This window comes from Chanodichthys erythropterus, chromosome 24, assembly GCF_024489055.1.
Source record: "Chanodichthys erythropterus isolate Z2021 chromosome 24, ASM2448905v1, whole genome shotgun sequence".
NCBI lineage: Eukaryota > Metazoa > Chordata > Actinopteri > Cypriniformes > Xenocyprididae > Chanodichthys > Chanodichthys erythropterus.
In genome coordinates, this window is record NC_090244.1 from 26,425,724 (window position 1) to 26,437,122 (window position 11,399).

The window sequence follows — 11,399 nt, forward strand, 5'->3', positions numbered from 1 at the left end:
GATACCAACACATAGATGCATGATTTCTGTGGCTCACACTACTGTACTTCTGCCTAACCTCCATGACATAGGTTATCAAATGCTGAGTCAATGACAAAAGCATGAAACTTTTTGATTTTTCTCAGTAACCCCAGTGTATTCAGTGAATTGAAAATCAACGTGTCTACATTATACTTCTGCTCCATTTTTTTTCAAGGAGTGATGGACATGGGGTACAGAACAGATCCAGTAATCATACATACATAATTTACAATCAAAATTTACATGAGTTGTGTAAAGAAGCTAAAATACATAAGGATGATACAGTGAAAAAAACTGTATGCAGAAGACAGTGGTAAACAGACATCAGATTAGATTACAGATTCCAGCTAGTAAAAATGCAGCGTGCAGCTAGCAATAGAGAGAGGCTGAATGAATGGGGATTTAAATGAACCGCAGAGATAAGAGTCACAACTTAAAAGAAAGTTTTGTAATATGAAACTTGACAACACCTGCTAAATGGAATTTAAGTGCTGTTTTCATTATAATATAATGTCTGATTTTAAAATGAATACTGAGGGTGTGAGCCTTCAAATGAGCCTTAATTTAGGATAATTAATACAAATAATTTTGATAGTAAAAAAAGCAATAAAAAATAAAGCTGCGAGCAGCGATGACGGGCCAATGCCTGGTGGCACTGCCACCCCGGTGGCTTCAGGGCAACTGTGCATGGCGGGCAAAGGGCATTTAAAACAGTTAAACATAAAAGGACTATGTCAATTTCACACCACATTTACTGCAGCAGCTGATGCTCCTATGATCATAAACCACAACAGCCACATCCACGAGATCGTTTAAATTGAGATGACTTTTATGTCATAGAATACTATGTCAATTTCAAATGAGTGCAGAATATCATCCTAATCTGCCATGTCCGTTTTTTTTTTCTCAGACAACCCCTATAAAAATTCTTGAGCAAATTACATACTGTTATTTGTGCAAACTCCACAGTGCTCTGAGAAATCTAATCCAGCCTTAATGCAAATGTCTGTGATTGATCATGTTGTATTCACCTTATTCCAACACCCCATGACGCTTTGCGTGAAATATGGGAGTCATTTCTGTTAAACTGTAAACAGTCAGTGATAAACTCTATGAACGCAGTAATGTGTTTTATTTTTAAACTGGGTACAATGAGATGACATTATTCTACTCACCCTTCAACCAACAAACATTAAAAGGACATTTAAAAGTGTTAAAGCATCAACAAGGTACTTTCAACAGGCCATGAAAAAGTGTGATTCTTTCCACAGCAATAACGGACGGGGTTCAACATATACTGTACTATAGTGATATATATGCATTATGTAATACGTTGCTTTAATAAAAATGTTCATGAACTTTAGCATTGCGTGATACTAATTCAAAGTGATTTCCATTTTAATAAATTGTATTTACCTGTGAAACAAACCTGGAAAGAGACATGAGGCTTTGAGGAGAAAAACGAGAGATTCTTTGTGCATTCCAGTGAATTATTAATGGGATATATTGTAAATTATATAGAGAGAACAGACCACAAATGTGCAGCATATGTTGTCCTTTTTCATACTATTACAGCAGTATGCAAAGAGACAAAATAAAATAATCGGGAGGATAGAAAGCAGCTGCTGAAAAGAGCTCTTGCCATAGATATTCTTGTTATAACATGTTATGTTACAATACCAAGCATTATGTAATTCTTATGATGTCTGAAAATAAAACATGAAAGAAAAATTGACAGCTCATTCAGTCAAGCTTACAGATAAGCTTTATTTGTAGGGCAACCTTATGATTTGAAACGACCAGTTTCAGTCTTTTTGAATGGAAGTTCCCCAAACTGGAAGTGGAACCCATAATTCGAAACGCAGTAGGTTAGTCAGGAATAAGGTCAATAATCCTCACTCTTCTCTTCATGTTTTTTGACCTCCCTGAGCTGTTGTTTGTGCACCAATCTTATGCACCAAAAGCATGCTTTCATTTAATTTTAATATGTGTGGAATAAGATAAAAAATAACATGAAAAAATTTATAAATAAAGCCAAATCACAGAACCTGTAAAGACAATTCTAATGTCAGTCTCAGGTAATAGTAAGGTACATGTCTAGATTTTTCTACTCACTTATGCAAGTTTATTTTAAACAGACACTTTTATAATCTTGTGAAATTTACTTCAAGATTTTATTTTAATAATTTGAATTTTATCAATAAATAATTTATTTTAAAAATACTTTTAATTGTAAAAATAATAATTGTAACTCGAACATTCTGAAAACTAGTCCTGTACCAATAGTGATATAGTGTTATAGTTCAGTTTCAAATGAGTGTGAAGTTATCTTTTGCAGTGTGTTATATTTGAATTAACATAATTATCAAATTAATAATGCAATGCTATGTTTGTCAGTGGCCTACAAATGAACTGGCCTGATTAGCTGCTTCAGATGTGTCTGATCAAGGGTTGGGAATAAACTCTGAAGCACATTGAGTCTGCAATAAAAGGGTTAAATAAATGATCAAGTGTGTAAAACTCTCTCTCACACACACAAACACACACACACACACACACACACACACACACACAAACACACACACACACACACACACACACACACACACACAGACTGGCGTGAGGTGTGAGGAGGAGGGAGGGGGTAGGGGGGTTGGACAGAGAGTCTACGTCTCACTGTGTGTGTGAAAAATCCACATTCAAACCAAAATATCTGAAGCTCTAATGGATACTTCGACAACTTTCAATCTGGTTTCTGACCACATCACAGCAAAGAGAACGATAAAGATAAAAATAATAAATGATATTCGCCTAAATACCGATACTGGTAAAATATCAATGTTTGTTCTACTTGATCTTAGTGCTGCGTTTGACACTATCAATCACAACATACTTCTTGACAGACAGGAAAACTGGGTCTGGCTTTCTAGGATGGTCCAGATCACTAAGATCATCAGGATCAAGTCACTTAGAAATACCAAGGGTTCATTTAAAGCAAGGAGAGTCTGCTTTTAGCTGTCATGCCAGCCGCAGCTGGAACCAGCTTCCAGAAGAGATCAGATGTGCTCCAACAGTAGTCACATTCAAATCCAGACTCAAAAAATATCTGTTTAGCTGTTTAACTGATTGAGCACTGTGCTATGTCCAAACTGATTGCACTTTTATGTGTATCATTTGTCTGGCTATCACCAGACCAAGCTCAGTTTAAAATTGAACATTGGTCTGGAGTGTCTGTATGTATTTTCTAATGCACAAGAGGCGTGATCAACGAGCATTATTCACGCAATTGGACAGTCCATCCACCAATCAGATCAACGGGATCCGGGTGACGTACTTTGCAGAGCGACGCGAAAACTGCAAACAGGTTTAGTTTTTTATTGGTTTGTAGCATTGATCAGTGGTTTGCAGAAGCAGCAATGGCATCGAGCGATTTTTGCAGGTTGTGCAAAAAAAAACATGAAAGTGAGTGGTATTTACACCCACTCGAGCGATTTGTTTGCTAAACTGAAGAAGTCATTCAGCATCGTTGAGAGGTTAAAAGGAATTGGATTGACGGTCGTGATTGCCGTCGCTTCTCTATCGTCATCCTGTTATACCCGCCAATAGCGAGCAAGGTGGATAAGCCAGTCTGTGATTGGTTCCCGCAAAAGTGTAAGAGAAGCAGTAGAAATGAATGTACGGGTTTCCAGACGGAGTTGCCGGGCAAAATCAAATCGCAGGCAGATCAGGCTGGGTTTACCCAGTCTAGTGTATCATCTATTATTTCTTTTAATTAATTTTCTTGTTTTTATTTCATTTTGAATGCATCTTATATAAATATTTTATGCATCTTCTTTTTATTTCTTTTTATGTCTAATGCATTTTAAATCTTGCTGTCTGGTTGAAAGAGCTGGGAGAATTAGGAAGTAAGCATTTGTTACCCCTGGATGGAGCTCTGGATGAAGCTAGTCCAGGAAGATTTGTCTGTAAGGGTACTGTTTAAACGCACAGCTACTTGACAAATATAAATATTTTTACAGTTATCCCTCCAACGCAAGGAATACCCATTTAGATCCGCGTCACGTTGTCTGTTTTAACGATGTTTTTAATACCTTTCTGGACCTCAGAAGGTGCAATATCATTGCTGCCTATGTGTGGATCAGATACCCTTGGATTTCATCAAAAAAAAAAAAAATAAATAAATCTTAATTTGTGTTTGAAAGACAATCGAAGGTCTTACAGGTTTGGGACAACATGAGTGTGAGTATTTGATGACGCAATTTTCATTTTTGGGTGAACTAACCCTTTGAGATGCTGCCTGTGAGATGGGGCGTCGAGAAAGCAAACTTTGCCAGCTTCCTTTATCTCAACCAGTTTCAGCCAGAGATGACATTGTTGGACCACCAAGGTAGACATCGCCTGGCAAAAGGCCTGCATGGTGAGCCTGATGGACTTTCAGGAGGGCCATAGCATGCAGGGTGGAGGCAGCCTGTCCATCAGCACTGTAAAGGCGGGTGCACACTATGCGATTTTGGCCATGATTTGAGAATTTGAGATTTGAGAATCCTAAAAGAGTCCTATAATCCTAAACTAAAATCTGTAGTCTTTGATAGCTAGTTTGACATGTTCACAGACAGCTGATTTATGACCGTTGCAATCAAATTTTACCTCCAACGAAATTCTGGCAGTGTCAGAAGATTTGGCAAACAGTCCTGCAGTGACTTCTCCTACAACATTTTTCAAGACAAGCCGTGATCAAAATTGCCAGTTGCGGCACTTTGTGAGCAGTAATGCACTGCAATTACACGCTCTACCTGAGGAATCTACACATAACCACCATTGAGAGTAGTGAAAGCGGAGGAAGCAAGTAAGCAGCTTCAGGCAGTAAAAGGGCAGGAGGATGTTGTGCAACACACCCCACACCGAGAAACCATTCGTCCAGTCACAAGCATTCAGGACAGGATGGATGGTTCCACTCAAGCCCAACTCTCGCAGTGGCCTGGGAAAGTATGGTCATCAACTCTGGGTTGGACTCAACCTGCACCACTCTTAGTCTTAATCCCCAGAAGATTCAAGGCCACCCTCCGATGCAGCAATCAACATCTGGTCCTCCGCAGGAACTACAAAAGAGACACTGGGTCCCTCGTGAAAGGACCCGCAGACTCATCGGGGAGCATCACAACCCGCAATGTATGTGAGGAGTGGGAGGCCCATGGGGACTGGCCCAGTGGGAGAACTCCAGCTATAACCGTCATATCATCCTGTGTATTAACTGAAGCGGTCCTCTGCTGTACAGAGGGAGCAGACCAGTGAATAGCGGAAGGGGACTCCACCTTTTTCAAGGTACTGGAGTCTCGATCTTAGCATTGCAATTGTCATGTTTCCGCAGTAAGAACGAGTCACCAACAAACGCTGTGATTTTGGCTGTCAGACAGGGAAATTGCTACTCACACTGACACCATCAGTGGAGAACAAACACTTGAATTTAATTGAATTAAGCTGAGCTATTGTCTACTGTAGAGCTGCTCTACAACTGAATCACATCTTGCGTCACTCACATTGTTTTTGAAACTGAACCAACACTGACCTGACTAATGCTGAATAATGACATTGCTTCCTTTTGTAGAACTTCTTATAGCTGAACTGACCTTGCTTCAAAATTCGATGAACTTCACAGTGTTATTAACGGAACCAACACTGAACTCACTTGAGCTAAATAATGACACTACTATCTTTTAGCTTTACAGCAGTATCTGAACTGTCTCCATAGTTGAGTTGCCATAATTGATTCTGCTATTTTTCCTGTTCATCTCTGTGAAGGTGCTTTGAAACAGTGTGTATTGTAAAAACCCCTATACAAATAAAAGTGACTTGACTTGACATTCAGTTTTTGGAATGTAATCAGGTATCAGATTATTTCAGATAAACAAAGACATGCACTTTCTTTTACTGCTATTCTCTTCTGGAAATATTATAGATTTTCTTTTATTTGAGTTTATTTCAATTTAATGAGACAGCACACAGCACTTATTGCCATGCTCTGTAAAGTGTTTCATTGATAACTTGTCATGCATACAAATCATATTTACTTATAAATTCATATCTATTTAGAAATCCTGTTTCAACAGAGGAAGACTTGATGAAGTATTGGTGCAGAATGCGTTCACTCATATTGTGGTTGGTTGATTAAATTGATTCAGTGGCAGTTATGTCTTCTCATATTAAAATAAAAGAAGTGGGAAAAGATTAATTATTACATTTGCACATTTCACAGATGCTTTTGTATGAAGTGAATTCAAGTTTCACATTTCATCAGTTTATTAATTTCTTGTTCCTTGTAAACAGAACTTGCTTGTGCAGAAACTTCTCATCATGTGTTCAAATATTTAATGTGTGCTCTTGTGATCAGGATGTAAACAATGATCTTCTGCAGTTGGGTAAATTTAAATTTTATTTAGTTTTGTTTGCTTTGTTTTGCAGGTATGTCATGGATATTTTGTTCTCAGAATTACAGAATTTGAGATCTAGAGTTTTTGTCAAACTTTCTAGATGCAATCATTTTATTTAATAAAATAATGATTTTTTTTTTTCAAAATTTGCAGTTTTACTTATATTAAAATAAACAACGCTTACTTGTAGGCAAGCACAATTGTATAAAATTATTGTCACAACAAGACACTTAAAACACTCCAAATACTTTTGCTGCTTGTTCAGTTTATTTATTTGAAATGAGTTGCAACATTTGACTTCATTGCACTCAACTCACTAAATTGTAAATGATAGTTAATATATCATGCTTTTGAGTTGGGATAATATGAATTATTTTTATTGACAGCAGAAACTGGCCATTTCAAGCATCGTAATTGTTGTTTTAATAATAACAACTATTTTTATTGCCTTTACGTGTATTGGTTCTGTAAAATTTTCTGTAAATGCTTATAGGTTTGGGATTATTTTTCTTTTCTTTTTTTAAATGAATTTATTTATTGCCAGAAGCATACTTCACTGTATTCTACAAAGTGTTCTCCGTTTTTGGTGTTATGATTATTATTATTTATTTACTTTTTTTTAATTATTTTTTATTATTATTATTATTAATCAGATAAAATCTAAATCTAAAATGATACATTTTAAATTGAATCCATTAAAATGGATTACCTCTGTAATTTCTCCTCATAGTCTCTTCTGTGGCTCTATCTTCACTTCATCACTTCACTTTTTAATACCTTTTTAATACTTTCATTTTCATTAGACTTTAATAGTTTTTATTTTTGTCCATTAGTAAGTTTCATCATCAAGCACTTCCTGACCAGGGTTTCCCATGTAAACCTTCAGTTGATGTAGATTAGTACTTTTTCACTAATTAATTTATGCATTTAAGCCACTTTAGACACCATGACCACAAAACCTGTTACTTTACTACTACTTTACTACTTTACAAGGAAATGTTAGGTTAATATGCTTTCTTGTTCCGATGATAGAAAAAAATGTCAGTTTAATCAGAACGTTTGCTTTTTAGTAAACATTCTTCACACAAAACATTGAACCAAACACATCACCATTTCAGGTTTGCAAGTTTTCAGAGTGTTTTTAATCATGAAGAACTGTTCTCCATTACTATGCAGACTGTTAATATGTTCTTATTTCTTAAGCACCACTTTTGACTATTCGTAAGACTGCCCTTGTTTTATAGACACACACATCTCTTACTTGTTACTATATTTCTCAATATGCCATATATGGTACGGTTTTATATCTGTACTATGATTGGATGTCCAGGACATCCTGAAGGTTATTGCTTGATCTTGTGTGTATAAATATGATATCTCACACTGCTGCTGCCACATATCACAGGAGTTGAGGCACCTGTTTCCAACTGATGACTGATAACTTCAAGGCTTCAGATAGTCTACCTTAAAAGACAATCTAACAGATCTGGTGGCTCATCCGGGATATTCCCAAGACACACTGGACAGAAAATCATCCTTTCTTACAAAAATGTTTTTTGGGATCCTTCTCAGTCTCGCACTGAGTTTATGCTGCTGTGATGCTAAATGCAGTAAGTGTAATTATCTGATTTGATTGATACTAATTTATCTTAACTCTATTGCCCTCTCCATTTAGGTGTCACACTTGAAATGTAATTTATTTTTTTCAGGAAAACCAATGTAATATATTTTTGTTCAATAATATTTTTTTGATTATTATTTAACATTTTGAGGGTATTTTATGATACTATGCAATATTTATACAATTTTATTAGTTATTTTTCTAATATATTTTTAAATTATTTTTCAATTGCATTTAAAGTCAATTTTCTTTTAAGGTAGATTAGTGCCATCTGGTGGGAGTAAAAAAAATGAAAACTTACCTAATGCCATGGTGTAACCAGTGTTTACTCTTTTTATTATCTTTCTACAGTGGGAGCTATGTTTGTAGAAACAGGAGCATCATGTAATATAATTACTGATACCAACAGCAACCAGGAGCTTAAAAAACTTCAGGACAGAATTAAATATGTTGCTCGAAGCTGCAAAGAAATTCTTGATAAATATCAAGTTTATGAGGGTATGGTATTTTTTTAAATTTATTTGTGTTATCTTAAGCAATAACTCAATTAAGGTGACTCAGCAATGCTTTTGTTAATGCAGATGGCCTGTACTATCTGACCTCACCAAGAGGGGTCCTTTACCAGACGTTTTGTGATATGACCACTGCGGGCGGCGGCTGGACGCTGGTGGCTAGTGTTCATGAAAATAACATGTATGGAAAGTGTACTGTTGGTGATCGCTGGTCTAGTGATCAGGGCAGCAACGCAAACCGGCCTGATGGAGAAGGAACATGGGCAAACAAAGTCACATTTGGAACTGCAGAGGCCGCTACAAGTGATGATTATAAGGTAATTTTTATTACATTCACAATTAAAACATGTTTATCTACAAAATGAATTGACTGTTTCCTCTCTGCCATAGAATCCTGGATACTTTGAAATTACAGCACAGGATGTGTCTGTGTGGCATGTTCCTAATAATATGGTGATGGAAAACTGGAGCACTGCCTCCATCCTGAGATACCACACTGAAAATCGCTTCTTAACTCAACACGGAGGAAACCTTTTCAATTTATTCAAGGTCAGACAAACTTTGACAGCAGCTTTGAGTTTTACATAAAATAAAAGTTAAAGGCAAAAGACTACAATTCTGTAAAAAAAAACAAAAAAACAACCCTTTTTATGTTATTTTCCCAGAAATTCCCTGTGAGCTTTGGAATCGGGACTTGCAAAACTGATAATGGACCTGCTATTCCAATAGTGTATGATACTGGAAATGTGGATTCTACCAAAAAACTGTATGGACCTAATACAAGAGGTACAGCAATTCCTCTTGGGCCAATATTTTTCAAATATTTTAAAGAAAGTAGCTACACTGACTGACATAAAATCTGTGTATTATTCAGTGATGGTGTAGGCCAGCACTATCTCACGACCAATTTGTTCGTATTTTACAAGGTGGGTAATTTGTACGAATTCGTACAACGTCATTCGTACAAATTCATACGATTTGTATAAACCCCAGTGACCGGTAGGTTTAGGGGAAGTTTAAGGTCATATGAATTCATACAAATTAGCCACCTCGTATAATACTTACAAATGGCTGTGAGATCAGGTTATTCAGGCCTATTATTTACAAAGCATCATCAATGTTGAGATGGAATCACTTTAATTAATGAATGCCATTCTGTATGCATGGACCATGACAGACCATCATCAATTATATATTCTGTTTTTTTTTTTTTTTTTTTAGCAATATTTGAGCCTGGATTCATCACATTCAGAGTCTTCAACAATGAAAAGGCAGCCATGGCACTTTGTTCGGGCGTTAAACCAACCGGTTGTGACACTGAACATGTGAGCTAAACAAATATTTTTGATTATTTACAACAATGTTCATGAACAGCATTTGTGAAGTGCTTCTGATCACCACAGGCAATAATTCATGCTTTAGTGTATAAATGAAGAGGAAATGTATTTACAGTAATACAGTTACAACAGAAGTAAATCAGCTGCAATGTTATATGAGGAAAAGGGTATGTTTTGTTGTTATTAATGTACTCATATTTTTGCAGTTCTGTGTTGGTGGAGGTGGACACTTTCCTGAGGCGGTCCCTAGACAGTGTGGGGACTTTCCGAGTTTCGACTGGGATGGCTATGGTACTAATACAGGATGGAGTGCTTCCAAAGAGATAACTGAAGCAGCTGTACTTCTTTTTTATCGCTGACCTGCTTCCTTTCCTTCTGTCAGAGATATACAACATTGATTAATATCTGAATGTACAATCATTTGCTCAAATATATTTCTTATATATTTTCTCTTTTTGTATTATCTAAGAATGTGTATGGTGTTTGTAACTGATGAAAAAAAAAAAAAAAAAAAAAAAACCTGTCAGATTAGCCGTTTATTGGCAGGCTTCTTTTAATGCATATAACCTACTTTTAACTTCTCTGTGTTCATGGGGTTTTTTTTTTTCAACTGTTCACAAATGGAAACAAATGTATAATGTTCAAATAAAACCAATGGGTTGCCAATGCTGTTCAAACAATGGATTCAAAATCTATTTTAGGTTTCATAGTTTATAAGTTTCACTGAAAATATTCCATGATCATATTCCATAACACATTTGGTTACATTCTGTTCTGCTAATAAAGCCTGTTATTACTTATTCGTCTTCGAGTTCACATCTCTCATAAATATTTATAAAAAATAAAGTTACATACTGTAGACATGGCCGTATCTACCATTGAGGACACCGAGGTCATGTCCTCGGTATTTTTTCCCTAAATTTCAAATTAGTCAAAGCTGAAATCCAGCAGTGATGATCAATGCCAAACACAGAACCCGGTCCGTGTCCGAATCCATATGTCGTCTGTATTTTCCATGGGCGTCGGAACCATTGTATGTGGGTGGGACAAGACCCACCCACTTTTTAAGACCAATGATATTGGACCCACTCACTTTTACCATCTCTAATCCCCCCCAGGTGTTGCTACTCCACAAACCACCAACAGAGAATAAAAAATACCAAAAATAAAAATATTTTTTTAAAACATCTCCAAGTAAAACGCTGCGTTTATAAAGAAATGTCTCTTTACGACCACAACAAACGGGACAATTTCAGACGCGCATTCCACCTTCGGCTCAGCGCCAGGCGCAAGTCAAACGAGCGCGGAAAATGTAGCTTCATTTGAACAACAGTGAACTGTGGTCAGATGAGATGTTGTCAGGCTATGTCAGTAAAACTCCAATCAGCTGTTAGGCTATAGCCTACTGTGCTCGAAGCGTGAACTCAAGAATTGCTCGCGTGCTGCATATTACTTTAATTATAGCTTAACTAAAACGCTA

At 36.5% G+C, this 11,399-nt stretch overlaps 1 protein-coding gene across 1 annotated transcript; it reads left to right on the top strand.

The window, feature by feature from the left end:
- Nucleotides 1-7,897: 7,897 nt before the first annotated feature.
- LOC137014928 (intelectin-like) lies at nt 7,898-10,278 on the top strand. The gene is made up of 7 exons (XM_067379493.1): nt 7,898-8,059; nt 8,428-8,568; nt 8,652-8,899; nt 8,973-9,131; nt 9,248-9,368; nt 9,804-9,907; nt 10,126-10,278. The coding sequence occupies exons 1-7, from the start codon at nt 7,999-8,001 to the stop codon at nt 10,276-10,278; spliced, it is 987 nt and encodes a 328-aa protein (XP_067235594.1). The 5' UTR covers nt 7,898-7,998.
- The last annotated feature ends 1,121 nt before the right edge of the window (nt 10,279-11,399 follow it).